The 20,051-nt window shown below is 40.6% G+C and overlaps 1 protein-coding gene across 2 annotated transcripts in view; it reads right to left on the bottom strand.

The window, feature by feature from the left end:
* LOC139288378 (metabotropic glutamate receptor 4-like) overlaps window positions 1-17,623 on the bottom strand; it is a 111,276-nt gene extending 93,653 nt beyond the window's left edge. For both annotated transcript variants that reach the window (XM_070909654.1, XM_070909655.1), the window contains exon 1: window positions 17,090-17,623. In XM_070909654.1, the coding sequence (XP_070765755.1) occupies window positions 17,090-17,623 (534 nt within the window). The remainder of the gene's footprint in view (window positions 1-17,089) is intronic.
* Between the last annotated feature and the right edge of the window lie 2,428 nt (window positions 17,624-20,051).

The following is a 20,051-nucleotide window of genomic DNA, read 5'->3' as shown; positions in this document are numbered from 1 at the left end:
ATTCAGGCTGGAAATCTTCAGCCAAATCTCCACACATTCATAACAGGCCACATGTATTGTTTTCAGTTTGCCAATAACATACAGTATATTTTAGTTATATTACTGCACACAAAAACTGCTTCAAAATAACAGCAAGCGTCTTCAGTTTCAAAGGTTAGTCAATTGCACGTGCATAATTTAAGCTACAGGAATGAATATTATTATATGAGATATACAATAATATAAGTTTTGACTGATGGTGGACAGTTCTGACTTATTGTAGCAGCCCTGAGCTATTTTGGTTTTGATTTACCCATTTAATTTAGCATTTTTAACACTGGTCTGACACTCCAGGCCAATCAGCTGGCTCCCGATGGCCCAGCGCTCCCGGCCATGCTAAAAGCTTGTGTTATTCTTTACTTGTTAAAAACATAAAGCACCTCAGCTACATTAATCTGCTCCTGCATGCTCCTCCTGCTGTTTTCAGAAATCTGTCACGTCGAGAAGGATTCCTGCTTTATGCCGTCCTGTCATGACCTCGACAATATTCACAGCTTCATTTTAATGCAGACATGTGGAGCCCTGGGCAGTGTAGACACGTGTTGTGTGGTGTAAGGACTGACAATAAGTTGCAGCTTGGTGGTAGGCTACTTATTTCCTGTGAACCTTTCTGTTTACTTCAGCCTTTCTGATCACATATATTTCCCAGAATGCATTTTGTGCCTATAGCTGTAATTCTCCATTAATGACACAGTGATTGCTTGATATTAAATTGAGGTTAAAGCACATTTAGGATGAGTGGCTTACTGATGGGAGCGTTACACTGGAAGAAATCTGCGCTAACATTAATACATGGCTTAGTCACTTAAGAATGTCCACTTTAAAGTAACTGTGTATTTATATAAAGTTAAGTACATCACAGACAGCATGAATGGAAAAATGATCAATCAGTGCATCCATTATGTGAAATGTGGCATCAATTCAGTCGCTCAGCGGCTGCCAGGCCGTGTTAAAGTAAAACCCAGTTTAAATATAATTTAACACAGCATCAACTGATGAGCTCTGGGTCCATTTTGTTGTTTAGTGGTGTGTTTTACTTATTGCTGTCATTAGGGGGCCAAATGTGTCGACTGATTGCTGTAATAGACCTGAATGCAATTTCCCTATCTGGACATCCTACGTGTTTTAACTGGAAGTTTGCTAGACGTCTGGGTTTTTGGGGGGTGTTTTTTTTCTACCTTTAAAGGTTTTCTTACAACATAATAAAATGAACAGCTTGTCTCCCATTAAATAAACTAAATAAAATATTATATAAATATTTGATTATAGTGATGGTACTGTAAGCGATGTGTTATTGCCCTGGCAGGTGCTGAAAAGTTATGAGTGAAGGAAGTCCATTCAGATATTTTACCTCTTGGTCACTGCTCTTTTGAATTTAGCTGTGTAAACAATCCGGTCAGCGAAAAAGAGACTGACAAATCCACAGCGCCATTGAATAATTCAAAGCACTCTGCCATCCATTCATCCTGCCAGCTTTTAAAGCCTCTGACTGCACTATTGATCTGTGTGCTTTGGCTCTACCCCATTGGATGTGTATTGAATGACCAAAATCAAATGAACAAGATTGTTTGAAAAAAAAAAAAAAGTTTTAACCTTTTAAACTGATATTGGAGAAAAACATCCCAATGTCATTAAAGGCTTATATCCCAAAGGCAAGTTTCTCAACTCAAACTTATGTGGACCGTGTGTTGTCATTCTGCAACTCTAAAATGAATCTAGGGTAAGTTTTATCCGTCCTTTTAATATTTTGGGATTTGAGTCCCCTCAGAATATCCCTTAAGTACTTGAAGGCAACTGATTAGTACCACTTAATTATCTATTACAAAGCTATTAAGACCACATTCCTAAATAAAAGAGATTTAATGGGGTTATTTCTTCCTTTTCTATGACAGACTATAAAAAATAACTGTTTCATTAAAGCAAAAGGATTCTTTCAATTTAAACTAGTTTCTGGATCGGCTCTTTAAGGTCAAATAAGTAGAACACCTCAACATCGTTTATACAACAAAATACTTGCTTACCCCAAAAGGAAAACAATGTTTCACTAAGTGTTTAATCCCATGTTCAGATGCTTTGAGGGTTGACACAATATTAGGAATGTCATTTATCTGCGGTGTCTGGGATGGCCCCGTCTCCCATGTTCAAAAGCATTTTAATTGCTGACAACTAACTGTGCAGAACTGCACAAAAGGTAATGCAAATCACATTTAATTTGCATAGATTGCTTAATCAAATTAGAACCCATCCCACAGAGACCAATTCAATAGAATATTTTGGCAGCCATGTCTGAACAGTTGAAACACTGATGTAAACAAGTGGGAGACGGCCCACTCTCATTGGCTCGACTCATATTACCTGATCCGCTAGACACCATCCAAATTTCATTTTTACTCTTCTGTAAATGTGTTCCCCTTTAAGTTGTCTTTCTTTATCTTGAATTATATCAAGGTCAACCTTCACCTACACGCACAACTTTTTTGGGACTCGGAGAGAAAGAAAGGCACGCCTCTGCAAACCCCAATAGTTGGATTTTAAATATTTCATTACTCCTTTTTTCAGCTTAACTTGCAGAAAGGAGAAGTGAGGCGGTGAAAAGCATTGATAGCACATGCAGTGTGCAGCAGTTATGAGACAACAGAGTGGGCTGAGTGAGTGTGCCTGCAGTCTCTCCTGCTCAAAATCAAGCTGTGCCTTGCTAAAGTCTGTAAGCAGTGCAGGCTGATTGCCTGAGTGTTTCAATCTAGTCATTCCTGTGTGTGCTTTGACATTGATGCCAACAGACAGCCAGCTTCTCCATGTGTAAGCAAACCAGGCTTTTCACCTGAGGCAGATCTTTGAAGTTTAGGACCTGCAAATGGAAATAAGAAGGAACATACGTGTAATACTTTTGATGTGGCTTTTACAAAGACTGACGGCAGCGTAAAATATTTATAACGATAAGTAAATTTGCTGAAAATCCTAAAACACTACAAACTGTTGTCGCACTGCTTCAAAGTTACAGCTGATTAATTATTTTAACAAAACTGTTGCAGTTCATGGTTAACTCCTGGTGGTAATGCTTTTAGCTGACTTCTGAAATTTGCCAAATACACTGAGATCGTATTTGATGACATGACACAGCACTTAAAAATGTATGGCTGTTGAAGGCATCATGCTACTCTGATATCCATTAAAGCTGCACATGATGGACACATGCACTTACCTCTGATTCTCCCTCTAAGGCTAAAACACAAAGCTGTGTATAATTTGTCCACAGTAGGCCCATATTGAGCCATACACAACATTTTCCCTTAAGCAACAGTGACATATAGTACGTCATATAATAACAATATTAGAAACTACAATTGCAATGTGTTTGTGGTGCTCAGGGCACAAGAAATGTACCTTTCAAATATACAAGAGCAGCGTGTCTTTATAACTGGGTTATTCAGGGTAATCCACTGAGCTCACAGTCTTTAGCATTTCATAGATAGTTTCCAATCAATGAAGTGAGGTTTGTAGATGAGTTGCCAGGAGATTGTGTCTGGAAAGATGTTGTTTTTCAATGTTGTAACCACAACAAATGAAAGTCCACGTGCCTCCTATTGTTGCTAGCATGTGTGAAGTGAATTTTACAATGTACCTGCATACTATGTATGGAGGACATGTGATTAATGTGCAGAGCAGTCTGCCACGTCACATTGTTCACCAATTAGAAACGTTGCTGTTAACTTCACTGAGCTCTACCTAACGTGTTCAGGCTGCTTTAAGAACAATTTTCCCATAACTTTCCGTATCAACACATTACCACTATTTTGGCTGACTACAGCTATCTTTTGTGCTTTTAAAACATTTAACAAAGGGGAGGAAAAAGCACTCTGCTGCAGCTGCAGAATCCCTGACGGTGTCTATGTCAGGATCTGATGCCTCCATTAACACTGACTAGTTGATTAACTGTGAGAACAGTACACAGGCAGGTCGTGTATTCACTGAGTCGATGGTAATGGCTTTTACACAAGAGTGTCACTGTCTGCACAGGTAATCTGTTTTAGAGGAGACACATGCTGTTAGGAGACAAGTGACTGGCTGGATGCATTTGCTGTTGTAAGGACTGCTTTTGTTATTAAAAAATGTTTTTCCTAAACGGTTCAAATTGCGGCTAATTTTATAAATCACTTCGTGGCTTCAAACAAAATTAGATAATTGATGTAAAATGTGTTATCCTCCTCATCCAACCATGACCTTTATCCTGTGGAGCTGATTCAACCGTAAGAAAAACACACAGAGATTAAACCCAAAGTTTCCTCTGGGTTTATCTAGAACACTCTAAGCACCATTGAAACTAATTTCTGTTTGTGTAAAAGTAAGTTTCACACTCGCATTGGGCATAATTACCTGCTTCCTTTAATTGAATATAATTATTCGAAGCTTTTCCCCCCTTGGCTGCTTAGAGAGAGGAATGTTTTCAGTTATACTATAAGAGCAATTCCTCTCATTTACAGGAAAAATGTGTCAAAAAAAAAGTTTATGTTCCTTATGCATGCACCAAAAGTCATATCTTATGCACAGTTTTTTTCTGAATAAAAGATCAGATACAGTATATAGTCTAAAGAAAAAAGAATAGTAAGACAAGATTAGCACAAACTGCTCTTGTGATTCACAAATCTGTGCTGCCAGAATAGTCATCACTTCATGTTCTCCATTCAAACACCAAGAATATAAATACTGTAAGTGATTTCATGTTTCTCCTGAGGCACTTAACAGATTGTTTGACACAGTTTGTATCAACGACGTTTGTTTTCTGAACATGTTAGTGAAAGAATTTATAGAAAGCTGAATGTGTTATGCTCATTCGCAGATATTGATTTCTCACACACGGACTTCACTATCATTTAAATCTAATGGCACCTTTGGATGACTTTGGAACAAGTCCATCCACTCACTGTATTCGTCCCCATGTCGATACTGCAGGGGTTTTAAGTAATGGTTATGGTCCGGCAGGGGTCAGTGGGATCTTGTGGGTTTAGCATCTGTATGCTGTTGACTTTGCAGTGTCATTGAGATACATAAGACAGTAAATCTGGTTTCAAACTAAAGACAGGATGTTGTAATATAAAGAGTAGTAAATCCCCTCCCTGATTTAGAAAGTCATGCATGACAAAATAAGGAATGTCACATTGTTAATGTGATTAAACTGCTGCCCTGTTGACATTTCATTTACTGCGAATCAGCAGTGTTGTGAGGCTCATAGCACTGTTGGGGCTGTGGATCATGTCTCAATTTATAGAGTTTGTTGAGGAGGCCAACAGGGTAGAGATCTCCACCCTGAGATTATATTGATCGTATATGAAAGCACTAAAAGTAGCTTTCATATACCATGATATAATCTCAGGGTGGAAATCATGGTATATGAAAGCACTAAAAGTAACTTGAGATGGGAAATTGCAGCATCCTTGACGATGTCCCAGAAGCTCCTGGTGTCAACTCTGTAAAAGTGATGTGTAGACAGACAGGAGGGACTATACTGTAGATGTGAAACACAATGTCCAACTGTATAAACCCGCGTCATCATCTACGTATATGTGTCTTAAAAACATATTTCTGTAGGGAAGCTGCATCACACATTTGTATAACTATCACAGAGACTGTCCTCTCAAGAAAACAACTGCATCACTAGTTTCAACATTTTCCCAAAATGGCATATCTTTACATTTAAGTGACAAAGCCCTCCAGCGAGTTACAGAGACACAAAGTCCGCAGAGGAAGTGGTCGGATGGTTAAAAGAAAAAACGCTGGACTTTGCTTCCAGTTTCCGACCGACTATCAACGTTGGTTTCTTTTAACCATGACCACAATGTTTCCCTAACATTAACCAAGTTATTTTTACCCATCTTTCCCTAACCAAGTCCTCCAAGGAGTTTTCTGATCTGATGCTTCTATTGAAAGACGAAATCATTTATCAGTGCCTTTCAAAACCGTTAGTTAAAAATGTAAAACCCTTTCTGATCTGACTTTGCTAGGGTTAGGGTTTGGTTAAATTTAGGCACAAAAATAACTTGGTTAGGTTTAGGTAAAGAGGTAAAGTTTAGGTTTCAATAGGAACATACTTATGGTTAGAAAAATGTTTATAACGTAAAATAACTGCTTTTGTTCAGGTAAGGGGAGCTTTGTCGCCATGGTGACAATAATAAAACACGTGGCTGAGGCTTGGGGAACATATCGCAGTCATGGTAAACAAAAAAACGTCGCTTCGCTGTTCCATCATAATTACTACTGCTTTGTCATGTGAATGTAGTACATCTATACACATGTAGTATATCGATCGGTGCATTGGCTGAAATGATTGATGGTGACATTTTTCTTGGAATGACACTCACACCTTTTGGTATTTTGAACAAGGGCCATCACAGCCACAAGATTAGGTTAGATTCAAGTACTGAGACAACTAAATCTGATTACACAAGCACTTCTCCAACTAACATTATTATTATTAAGACCCACGTTGAATCCCACATTCACACATACAGTACTTAAATACTTCAGGCATAACCTGAAAGTGCAAAACCATCATCTATAATGTATTGCAACTAAGATTAGATAAGATGACCTGCAAGATATGTTGCATCAGAGTGCAAATTGCATGTTTAACTGCGTAACAAATGGTATTACATGAGACAGATCAGCAGTGACAAATACAAAAGGACCTCAGGATATAAGACACTACTTGACGTGAAATACAAAATGCTGGTTCCTAAGAACAAGATTTCACAAAGAATCTGTGGCTGAGTGGCCTCATGAGAGATGACTTTAGATAGTCTTTTTTATTACTATTCTTATTACTATTATTGTCAGAATTGCTAAACACAGCTCCATGGGAAGAGTCTGTGTGCCATGGAAAGAAAGATTACACTGAATTTTAAGAATTCAAACTGCCCACAGTGTCAGATTGAATTATTATTATTATTATTTCATAACAATAATTTAGGGAAATTATCTTTAGGTAAGGAGTCACTGGGCAGAGATGTTTACATTTTTCTGGTATTATGTAAACAAAGTATGACCAGACATATGGCTTTAGTTATACAGACTGAAACTCTAGGCTAGAAACTGAGACATAAGTGGACATATCCATCCATGTCACCATTTTGAAATAAATAGAAACATGTTCCAATTTTGCACTGTACACTGATTTTCAGCCACAGAAGGACGAGGTAAACATGTCAGGAAATGAGGCATGTTTTCACACCAGCTTGAAGACGCTAGGTCAATATCCTGGCTTGTGTTCGCAATGGAAGGTCTTCAGATCTTGATAGCTTAATGATTGCAGGTTAAAGAAACAAGGTGATGGGGTGGTGACAAACAGACAGCTACTCTGTAAGGATTTATCGTGTTTTTACCAAGCGAGAAAGCTCTTGAGACGATAATTAGCCTTTAAATAAGAATTGATCCTCCTTTGCCCGCTGGTAACGTGAATGTGAACAAATATTTGGAGAGCATGCATGATTGGAGTCATTGGACACTGGTTTTAGATATCAACTGATTTCATAAAATGGAAGCCACTGTAAAGCCATGTAAGTAGTCTCTTTCTTTGATGGCACTGCTGTAGGAACGGAAAACAGGAAGTGCTCAAGGGCATCATAATATAAAAAGTTGTAAACAAATCCATGAGACTAGTGGGACCATCTGATGTAAGAACATCAGAAACATATACTGGAGCTTTAGAAATCAAGAAGAAAAGGGTCTGAATGTTATTTAACAGCTTAAGAAATTTGAATAGATGAATAGTGTACTGCCACTATATAGTTGTTTTTCCTCATCGCATGTTTGCCTGTTCGCAAACATAAATATCAGCTGTCACAGTCACTGAAACCATTTAATTCATCCTTTTTTGTGCCCGCTCATTTTTACATCCATCAGTATTTCGAAATAGGAAAACAACCCCATAGTTGATTTTCTTGGCATTTCTCTAAAAATCAAGACTTTTCTAAAATGATTAGCAAATATTGTTGACCTAATCAATGCCCTAATCCTCACATGGATCCACAGCTTTTAAAAAAAAAAAATGCTAAATGATGTCTCTGGAGCATATTTTCAATGTATTTGTGAGGTGTTAATCAATTTCAATGATTTCTGCCAAGCAAATCAATGGAATTCATGTAGAAATGCATGACAACAGCACTATCTTCATTAGATCTTCCTGCTGCTGCACCTAACTGCTGCACATTGATAGAATTGTGGGAAATTATGGTTTTGTCGGCTCTTGAATTTGACAGAGTTTATATTTGTTTAATTAAAAGAGGTATGACATTCGAATTAAACATCACTAAAAGCAAAATGTAGTTAGTGCTAGCACTTGGTGTATTTTGCATTTCCCAATAGTCAGCCTGGTCGATAGATTGAAGGCAATACAAAAGCCTTCATGTTCAGCATCACAATCAGTGCATGACAATTACCATCAGCCTGTTGTGGTCTTTTAGCCATGCTAGTGGCGTGGCTCGTGGGTGGATTTCAATGGCATATGGGACTAGCACCATCATTAGGTCAAATTTTTAGTTTGTCCAATACTTATTTTTTTAATTTATAACAAAATACTTGCAAAACTAATGACATTCCTCAGCCTCAGTTGTACTTTTCAGTGATAATTAGCAAATATAAGCATGCTAACATGGTAAGCTAAGATGTTGAACATGGTAAATATTATATCTGCTAAATATCAGCATATTAGTACTGTCATGGAGCATGTTAGCACAGCTGTGGACTATTTTCTGTAGGGCTGCAGTAAATCAGATTGTATGGACGATCAAGTCCACTGAAATACACAGTAGAGGAAGAAATAGCAAAAGATTGTGCCATTTAGCTTGAGTGCCACAATAACAACAGTCTTTGCTCACATCACATAGGGAAGAAAATGTAGATTTTCCTAAGTGGGGCATAAAAACTACAACATTCATAATGGCTGTCACTTTACAATATCACAGTGCTTAACACAAAACAAGATCACAATGTTGAAAGAATCAACTCGCCCCAGGCCTATTTATTTCAAAATTATAGCTTGAATGTTTTGTTTTCATGGTAAATCCCAACTGCCTCTGACCAGAAAGCGAGTCCCTTTGTGTGACACTGCAGTGACTCATGGGAGCCTCCATGTTGTCTCATGTGCTGGAAGGTTGGATGATGTCCAAGCTGCTTAGCCTAAAGGCGGCCAAACTTTCTCTTTCAGTCCCCGCTGCAGGGTAGGCTGAGGATATCGGCTGGCATTAGGCTGACAGAACAATCCCTTTAAGATCTCAGGAAACTTTACAGTGGCTGTATGATTTTATTTTTTTTTATTGACCTTTTCTTCCTCGTAAGTTTTATATTTATTTGTCAGAAACAGGACACAGTAAACGCTATGCTGAAATTAATGAAAAAAGACTGAGCTCTCAGTTCATCACTCATTTTTCACCAGCTGACACTGTCACTTTGACTGCTCAAGTTGAGGAAAAATAAAAATCACTCTACCAAAATCAATAAGGAAGCTGTCATGGCACCATCGATTACTGCTAATTTAAATCGTTTTGAGCTACTGAAGGTTTTCTGTTTTCTCTTCCTTGTGGCTTCAAATGTTTGTTTAAGCCTGAGTAAATTTTAAGCAGCACAGCCTCACACTGCGGGACAATGATGGATTGGTGGGTTGTTGGTGAGATTATGCAGGTGAGACAGCTCCAAGCCTTTAATCCCACGCTCTTTTCAAGGAAACTATGTGATGGTTGCGCTCTGTTTGTTGGATTCTGTTCTGAAGATGTGATTGACTTTTCTACAAAAGTATACGAAAAAAAATCAGAGCAGGGTACCAGATGCACATCTAAATGTTAGAGACTGAAGGGTTGGAGCCACTGTGGTATAGTGACAGCATAACATAAGCAAACCCTGTTGGTATTTATGTTGTGCTCTTCGCTGTCCCTCATGGCTTTGAGAATTTCACAGCAATGCTCAGCAGAATTAAATCATATATTTAAAAAAAGAAAAGACATTTTCCCCTCCTGCCAGCATTCCCTCTGTAGGCCGGCTAGTGCAGACTAATTAAATGTCAGAAATTAATTTGAGTGAAACCCAACATATCGAGAAAGAGAATGCACAGTAGCTTTTTGTCACTGTGCTTGCTGATTACCAGCAGTGGTCCGGATTGCCTGCAGAGGGATTTGCAAACGGCAGGAGGAAGGGGATAAAATAGTGAAGAATAGAAAGCACGGTTCTCTGCAGCCTTCACTCATGACTGTCCTGAGAATTGACCGCTCGGGTTCGGGTGGGCAAAGTGAGTTCAGTCGGAACCAATCCTAAACTAAAGGAGCTGCTCCTCTGCAGCCAGAGCATGGTAGATGGGGGACGTCTGCAATGTGGGATGGAGAAAGACAGCTTCATGGATTCGGTGTGCTCAGTTGTCGAAGTCAAGTGGAAGGGCACCGATAAAACCATGGAAGCCCACTGGCCTGTGAACACACTGAAAACAATTGCTTGCTTCTTGTTTTGAAGGCATTCATTTGATTCGCTTCCCCGTTTGTTCATGTTGGTTGGACTTTCCGGGTGTAGGGAATTCAGCGAGTACATGGGATTTGTTAGCCGTGGGTGGGTGGGTTTCAGGGAATGGGCTTCGTGAATGAACTAATGTAGCGTAGTGTGCACCAAATTACACTTAGCACAGTGTAGGTGTGAGCTTATTCAGAATCAATTCTCCTGTCCAGACCTCTTCCCTCCTCAATTACCACCCAGTTCCAGGGTGTTAAGGCTCTGTGAAGGTGACAGGGCACACTTTGGGAGCCAGGTGTGATAAAGCACTAACAGAGTATAGCAATAAGCTGTACTACACTCTCATTGAGCACAACAATTACTACAAAATGTGTCCTACTTATGTTGTTATTAGTCAGTGGACATCCGACCACAATGTAACATCTTTAAAGGTCAAGTGGTTGAACCTTTGCCATTATAGACCCATCAGACTTCTGATGGAGTCCTTATGTTCATAAGATCAGAAGACATCATACGGAGTTAAAAGCTGCACTAATTAATACTTTTAGACGAGCAATATGTCAAATGACTTAATGCACAAGGGGTTGGGTGTCTTGACAAACTCACAGAATCATCACTAAGCTTTATGAAGCATTGTAGCGTCTTTAAGCTCAGTGTTTTGGTTTTACAGCCCACAGCTTTACTGTTTTGATTAATTCTTATTGCGCTCATCAACCACATGTCAAGCAGGCAGCTGTTTTCAGCTAAAAAGTTCTGGACGAGTTGGTGAAAATAGTGGAGCATTTAGCAGCTAAAGAGCCAAATACTTCCCTCAGGAGTTGGTGGAGACCAAAACTGAGCTAAAAGGATATTTAAATTTGTCAGGACTCCAGTAAACACAGCTCCAAATGAACGCTAATGCTGCTCCATGTTTGCAGGATGTGTAAATAGGCAACTGTTTGCTTACACATCAACCATAACAACTGCAACTACAAACTAGTTAGGCCATTACAAAACTGATTCAAGCAGTCTTTACATCTCATCACATTTGGATTCTTATTGTTACTTTTTCATTGTTCAGTGGATGTCAAAATGAAACTCAGCTACACTACCTGTTGAACTTGTAGCCTCTCAATAGCTTCACAGCAAATGTTGAAAATACAACATTTTATTTTAATGCTGCAGATTTTTTATTCAGGTCTGACAGTTGCGGAAATGGATATCTACCTTCATGGCTAGATTAATACATTGCCCATTAATAAGTGGAAGTAAAAAGTAGCTGTTTGCATATTTTGGATAGCTTCTAAAGCTTTCAGCGTGTCCTCACTGAAGGCTGGTGGTGTAATCCAATAAGAGCCCTGTCTCAACACAGGGAAATGCTGAGGGGGAGTAAGGCACTGTGCCTGAGGGCCTCTGCCTCTGTCTCTAATGAGGGGAAGAGAGAGGTAGATGCAAGGTCTCTGCTTCACAGACAGCACAAAAGGCAACTAGTTAACCCTCTTCTTTCAGCTCAAAGCATACCTAGCTACCATCTCTGCTCTCCTCCCTAAATCTGTCTCCACAGCTCCAAGCTCACTCCTCCACAGACGAAAGACTTAGTCCTGCAGGCTGACTGTGCCTGTTTGTACCTAATTTAGAGAGCTGCTGTGTGGAAGTTGCCCAAGCTAACCCCCTCTTTGTCTCAAAGCTTATGATTGTCTCAGCAAGTCAACTTCGATACCTGGAACACAAGTGCATGTTCCTGCAGTTTCTGAAGGCTGCAGCAATATCCCCGAAGCCGGTCCGTATAAGACACACAATCAAAAGCCTGGAGCTTTAATTACACTCAGTCTGTCTTGAGTATCATAAGCAACCAACCACTAATTACCTCAAGTTCTGGTGCACTTTGCTTCTGCTTATGTAGCAGTATAAAGACCCAGCTGATGAGAACAGACCAAGAGCTGGACCCAGTGATGAGGGGATGCAGAGAGGGAGCTTTCAACCCCAATCCCTGGGCGTAAATTGCGTAACAATGTAGTGAAATATTCATGACACACCATGGGGACGGAATCCTGCCTGCTCTGAAGTGCTGAGCAAACACTTCGCCCTCAGCCACTCTAACACTGTGAGCAGGATAAGGAAAAGCCCAAAAGTAAGGAGCTGAAAAACAATTGCAAGCATGAAGCCAATTACAGTCAGGAAACACATTCTTGCCTCGTGAGGATGGCAAGCAGCGTCAGTTCTAAAATTATATTGGTGGTATATTGTGTTTAAATTGTGTGCTTTCATGCATGGGGTCTTTGTGTGTATAAAATCATCAAATAAACATGAACCTTTGACGAGGCAACGCTAAAAAAACACACTGCGCGAGAAGAAACAAACCTGGAGCCGCAGGAAACCAGCGGACCTAAAGCTATAAAAGCAGCTACTGACCAGCACATAACAGCTTATTAATGTTTTAATCATTGTTCTGGATTATATAGAAACTCTAATCTAGAAATTGTATTATATTGAGAATAGTCTCACCATCGTCATCTTGAGTTTAGTTTCATCCCAGCAGTTCAAGTGAGGAAAAGAAATAGCTTGAAAGAAGTCAGGGCCGACTTTTAAAGTCATTAGAGGGAAGAGGTGAGCATTGAACCCCTCCCTGCCACTCAAGGGAGTCCTGTTTATGGTTTTATAGATATTCTTAGATTCTGTATCTGTTATCTGAATTCCATGAGTTATTTCATTTTGAGTATACCCACTCTCCCTCAACCTGAGTCATCTTCCTCTAGTTCAGTTAGTGATTACCTGCATTTCCCACAATGCCTTTGGGCAATTGCCAGAAAATGAGCATCATTTTGTTTTCAACTCATTAGACGTTCATGCATTTCCACTAGAGCTGACAGAAAATGAAAACTCTGCCAACTTACTGTCCAATACTCGATAACATCCCTTTAGTTTGCATTTTAACAGTGGTAGTGGCTCTAGACATGTTGTGGGTTCTTGTTTTTTGTAGTAGTGATGCATTACCTTGCAGCACTGTCACCCTTAAAATGATATGGTTTTACCAAAAGTAAAATGTAATCAACAAATGTATTCGTTTTACTTCAAAAGCCTCATTCTTCTAAAAATCACCTTAACAAAATATCAGGGTAATTACACAACAAAACAATGCAATCAAGTAAATTCAAATATAGTGCAACTGTGTAAAATAGAGGATGATGGATGGTAGAGATGATGAGCTAAATTGAACACAGTGGGAAGATTTTATCAACTTGTTTACATTATTACATTTGTTTGCATGACATTTAATCCTGAAGAGAAAAATATAGAAATAAGGGCACAAATTAACATTCACAGGGTCTACCTCATGAATGTGCAATATCATCTTGTGACCCGGTGTAATATTAATATTATTGTAAGTATTTAACCCAGTTTTATTCTTTTCACCTGGGGCCACATCTGGGCCCCATACAAATCAAATTTCCATGGCCTCTTGTTTCCCTATGAGTGTGATTCATAGAAAATTGTTCCGCCTGTCGAGTGCAAAACAGGAGATAAGTTGATTAAATGATTTTAAAGCTTCCCATTTCTCTACAATTTTGAAATACTACATGAATAAAAATCTAAAGAAGGATATTTTAAGAAAGGTTACCACCCGTGTTGTGACTGGTTTTGCTTTTTTATTTGCAATCAAAGCGATCTGCTTGGCATTTGGTGCAACGTTATGGGAACCAACATTGAACAAAGAAAGAATGAATAAGAATGAAAGAAAAAGACAAGCCGGGAGGAGCCAGGTCTGACCTGTTGTTTCTGTACAAGATTCTTAGTTTAGTGACACTATGAGGTGTTTTTTCCCTGTTAGCCAATGACAATCCACCATTGGAGGTGGATGCATTTGCACATACTTTACTACCTAAAAGCCTGTTCTACACGTTTCCCTCCTTCCATCTGATCCCACTGCTGATGATGCACAGAGTCAGACAGCAGCAGCTCATGGTTATTCTGCATCAGCGCTGTGATATGCAGAACATGCTCAGCTAATGGCTGCTCCCAATACCTTTCAGTGCTTGTATCATGTCAAAAAACAGACTGGAGATTCTAGGATTGTACCCAGCAATGGTACAGGCCATTAAACACTCGTGTGACCATCCAAGATAACTTTAAGAAAAAACTTGAGGCATGAACTCTCGAGTTTCCTCCTGCTTCTGCTAGAGACTTGTTGGTCAGATCCAAATATCCACAGTGTATATGTCAGCTATCTCTTGTCATGAGTGGTTTGGAGAGAGGTAGTTTTTAGTAACCATCTCTCAAAATATAGTGTCTCTTCTGTCCCTCAGTGGGATTTGCCCATCATGCTCGAGGCCCGGTTAAGCACACTGCTCAAGCCCACTGGGCAGATACCTCTAAGGCCATTGTCCATCCCTGCTGCCTGATTCCTGCTTGCTCTGACCTCAGCCCAGAGGGCGAATACTTTGTGCACCCTTTGAGTCTATCTAAGCTGTTCAGCCTATCAGAATCTGAGTAGCACTATACTCATACGAAACTCATTCCTTGCCCAAGAACACTGAGTCTTGGATAGAGCAGCTCAATGCCCTTTTGAGAGGAAAAAAGGAAAAACTAAATAATTTGTTCCCACTGCAGGATTTGGCATGCAACTTGGGACACATAACAACTCATTGGCCTGCTCAAACAGAGGCTTGCCAATTAGCTGTGTGAAGACGTCTCACAAGCCTGTGAGTAGACAGGCCCTCCTCTGGCGGTCCATGTGCCCTCCACAAGGACTCTGGCAGCATTAACAGCCTTGTTTGGTGGAACATTTGGGGTTGGAGTGTTGTGCAATAGCATAAGGTGTGGCAGTCTTTTCAGGTTTTGGGGCCTCTTGCTCAAGACCTCTGTGCGGACTCTTTTTGCTGCAACACATGTCTTCTGCAGAGAGGTAAAGGTAAAGGTAGCATGGATGGGGTAGTTTATTTCTCACTTTTTGGTGATATATTTATATCTCTCTTCCTCACTGTGCTAAGAGGCTCATAGGTGTCAAGACTTCTGAGCAGTGTTGCTGTCTCCCACACTCTGCTTGAGCAGAAAGGCTGATTGTGATTGTTGTTGATGGCCTGCTGTGGAAACATCTCCCACAGACTTATATAAGTGTTATATATATATATATACTGTATATACCACAGAGTCCTGTACAGGCTGAGAGGATGTTGGCATATGACATAGAGTGCTGGGGCAGTGGACCGACCAACCTAAGTCTGTAGGTAGACTACTGCTTGCCTCTACAGTGCTGAGCAATGAGACAGTTCCTATGTGAGATATGCCACCAACCTCCTTTTTGCTCAGCGGTAAGGATAATAAGAATGTGCATTCCCCTGATGGTGAAAGTTGTGTGACAAGTCTGTACCTGTGGATGTAGAGGTCTAGGATATACTTATGCCAGCCTTGTGTCAGGTAGTTCATCCACCACTTTCTAAAAAAAGAAGCATGGATGCAGGAGCGCAGCATTTATTCTGGCTGACTTGTGACATGTCAGTCAGGCTTGTGACATGGCGTACTGCACTGTTCACCCTCTCGCCCCCTGCTGAGCAGTTAGTCGGGCCCAGAATGGCGGCAGACAGGTGAGACATTGTTGAATCAATGTCACAGCAGGTGATTCAGGTCTCATCTTCTATAAGGACCTTTTAAAAGATGAAGCCTGTGTGAATAGGACAATGGCTACATATTGTATTTCTTGCTGTTGGAACACCAATTGAAGCTCTCTTGACTTCACTGGTCACTAAAAACTAAATGATTTAGGAACACAGAAAGTACGGCCATTATATATTTTATGCTCAGCCCCTATAGGGTTAAATAGATTGATACGGATTCACTGGACTCATACATGCAAATTGTTTAGTCAGCTGATTCATAGAAACAAGTTTGTGAAGCCTAAAGAGCCCATAAGATGCCCTCACTTGTGTTCAAGGGTTACAATACATAACCACTGGTAGTCTGGTCTGAATATTGGGATAGTATGAAAAAAAGACAACCTGTTTTGACACAGTCCTTATGCTCATTAGTTTGGTTTTGGTATTGTTTATGTTTTGCTCTCATTCGCATATTATATTTGCATCTGGTGAGCCGACACAGTGCAGAAGCTCATTTTATACACTATATTCAATGGCAGTGCAATGAGCTCACAGTGCCATGCATGGCTTCCCCGGATTAATTAGGAGAAGGAAACACTAAGGACTCTTGGCAAATTAGTGTCATTAGTGAGGAGAATTATGGTGTAATGATGAGCGCCTAGATTTCTGGACAGTGGGAAAAAATGTCTGAAACTAATGTGATTTTGAGGAAAATAAAAAGGTCAAAAGAAAGGCAATAAGAACACGGACTGGGAAATGCCCAAAGAAACTGAGTGTGTGTATTAGTGTGTCCATGTTTATTCAATTAAAGTGAACTTTGCTTACAGTGTGGTGATATTGACATGGTGTAAGATTAAAATTCAATGTTTGCCTGTTTATATTGTGTTCAAGTATGATCTCCAAAACATATGCTGTAGGGAATGCTATGATATACCCAGCTCTGCAACCATAATCAAAGACAGAAGTAAGAAGAAGTTGTTGTGTGAGAAACTGACCTTGAAGAGACGCAAAATGTTGGCTACCATGATTGACACGGAGCTGGCAGATGCACCAATCACTCCCACCACTCTTTCCGGCTTAGTGATGATGGGCGGCCCTCCGCTGAGACACTTGACATCAGTTGAGTCTTTCTCAATCAGCGCCTGAACAAATGTCAGCGACTGCTCCAGAGCATGGGTGTCCCGGGAGCAGGTGTCCAGGATACGCGCCCCGAGAGTGATATTAGGCAGCAGCTCATTGTCATTATTGATACGATCCAGGGCAAATAACATGGCCTCTAGCCTATGGATCCCTTTCTCCTTCTTCAGCTCCCCACAGGCTTTGCCATCGTTTCCCCTCGCATGGACTGGGAACAGCCCACCCAGAGATATGTCCCCATCAATGCGTATTGAGTTGAGGTGTGTGTGGCCTGGCATTTTGGGTTTGGCTGCCAAGGCGATCGAGAAATAACAAGCCAGCAGAAACACCCAGCAGCAGACACCTCTGTGGCAGCCAATCCACGCTCTCTCAAAGCCTCCTCGCAGAGTCATAATGAAAGGCTAAATCCGCATCCAAATACAAATTCAAGTCCTTTGAAAATGAAAGAGGTGTGCACACATATACCCACACACACATACAAATGTCCTGAAGGTAAGCCGCAATGTTTTTCAGAGCACAGTCGTCTTCAGAAGTCTTTTCTCATGGTTTCTAGCTCTGACACAAACTTCGTAATACTAATTATGCAGCCTCGCTCTCTTTATCACTTTCTTCTTTCCTCTTTGTGTTTCACTCTTTTCCTGCACCTGAGAGTGGTGGCTACATGCAGTAACTAAACAGTACAGGGTGAGCTGCGACGGGAGTCCACAGAGAGCGTTCTCCTAAGGCAAGAACAAAGGTGGGAAGTTAGCCTCTCTTCTCTGCTTCTCCAGAATCACTCGGGTGCATTTAGTTCTCCTCTTGGTCCTTCAAGCAGGCAGAAAATCACGAGCGGAACCAGTGGGGTCCACAGCAGGCTCCTGCAAAAGGAGAGGAGAGGTGTTAGACACCAAGGAAACAACAGAAAGAGCAACTTTTCTTCAAAAAAGCAGGAAAAGTGAAAGATGAAATTAAATCATATTGATCTGATCAACAATAGAGATTCCTCAGTGTGTTCATGCAGGGGGTTTGTCTTGTATTAGTTTGCAGCCAAATCTCCCGCAGAGCCTTGCTTAAGTCAGTGGATGGGAGACAAGCTGCTATGTCATGCTCTCCATATTTTAATTGACTGCATCATATTCAGAACTGTACAGGACATTTGCATTGGACGGTCGGAGTTCCAAACTAGTTTCTGGCTCCTAAAATTCAAGCAGAGATGATACCTGGGACCCAGCACTCGGCACAGGAAATCTGTTCTGTGTTGCACCCAAGCCTCAACTGCTTTCAGAGCAGTGCAATGAATTATTTCTATGTGCCTTGAGCATAACTGATTCGCTGCTGCTTGGCACTGCTCCATAGACTTCATAACCGCACACTGCTCTGCTCTCATGTAGATCCTCTCCAGAGTGTTTTACCAAAAGGTTATGAAATATAGCACTAAATTAAGAGCGGAGGATTCTGATAATCAAAAAAACAATATTCCTGGAGGTATGAACATATCTGCTCTTTGCACATCTAATCCCTCATTGTCTCTCCTACCCCGTGTATCAATAGTGGTACTGGGTATATATATGTGTGTGTGTGTGTGTGTGTGTGTGTGTGTGTGTGTGTGTGTGTGTGTGTCCTCTCAACAGTAGGCTGGCTTCCTCCACAGTGCCAGACTAATAGAGTAGTGGATTCTGGACACAGTGGGAGAGGCCTGTAGCTCTCCCACTCTCTCTCTCTCTCTCAATTGACCATCACACTCACATGTCTGGCAGGCTTCCCTTCATGCTGCTTTTGTATGCTAACATACAGCCTCCCGCCGTGTTGCGGCCTGCAACAGAGGACACAAAGGGCAAAAACTCGCTCAGGAGCCGAAAGTTGTGCTACATTGCAGCGGCTGTCAAACCCACTACTGTGGAGCAGTGATATTTTGTAATCATTTTAATGAGGATGGAGGTGTAGTGACTGGCAGTAATGGCTCTTTTTCTCTAATGTTGAGTACATGTTTGTAGAACTATCTCATTGAAGTGGAGGTGTCAAAAAATGTGTGCCACAACTCATGAATGAAAGACTTTGTGTTTGCTAGTCACGTGGGCATCTCTGCTTTCTTACTTTCTCTCAAATCAAATAATAAAGATGCCCTTCTCTAACACTACACAGTGGCCTGTCTTGTGCTGCTTCTCCTATCCTGCTGGGAACCAAAAGGAGATATTTATATCATCCTGCACAGATCATCCCCCTAAAACACAGCATCCATAATGGATGAAGTCCTACCAGTCACTGCAAAACATCCCATTCTAGGGGAAAGCCTAGAAGAGAAGGAGGAGGAAAGGGTGGCTGTACGCAGGATTGGCCTTTTGTAAAAGAGTTGAAAACAGACAAACGTGGTGAAAGGGAAACTGCTGCACATGCTCTGTGCCGGGGTAATGATTATGGGGCAACACATACTTTTTAACCACCATTAACAGACATTTTTTTACAAAAGGAAAGTAGAAAGAAAATGGAACATGTTGTATGGATCATAATGATTCTCTAGAGCACTCTGTGCTTTACTTTGAAAAGATTTGCAGCATGGGTGGCCCGAAAATAGCTTTTTAATTTGATGATTGCATTTCTCTTTGTGGCCATTGGTAATATTGTTGTATGAGATTTTCAATGAGATCATAATCTAAGCCTGAAAATTGAGGAGAAAAGCTGCAGGCAAGGAATTTGCTTCTTATTTCAAATCAGCTTATCCTTCATCATTGTGGTTGCAAACTAATAAAGCCACAATCGTGATAATTACAGAGCACCGTCTTGAGTGCTGGACAGTAATTGAGTCAGGTTTTAAGAATAAGGCTTGACATCTCAGAAATGAAG

Source organism: Enoplosus armatus, chromosome 8, assembly GCF_043641665.1.
Source record: "Enoplosus armatus isolate fEnoArm2 chromosome 8, fEnoArm2.hap1, whole genome shotgun sequence".
Lineage (NCBI taxonomy): Eukaryota > Metazoa > Chordata > Actinopteri > Centrarchiformes > Enoplosidae > Enoplosus > Enoplosus armatus.
Note: the sequence above shows the minus strand (reverse complement) of the source record. Positions and strands in the feature narration are given on the sequence as shown.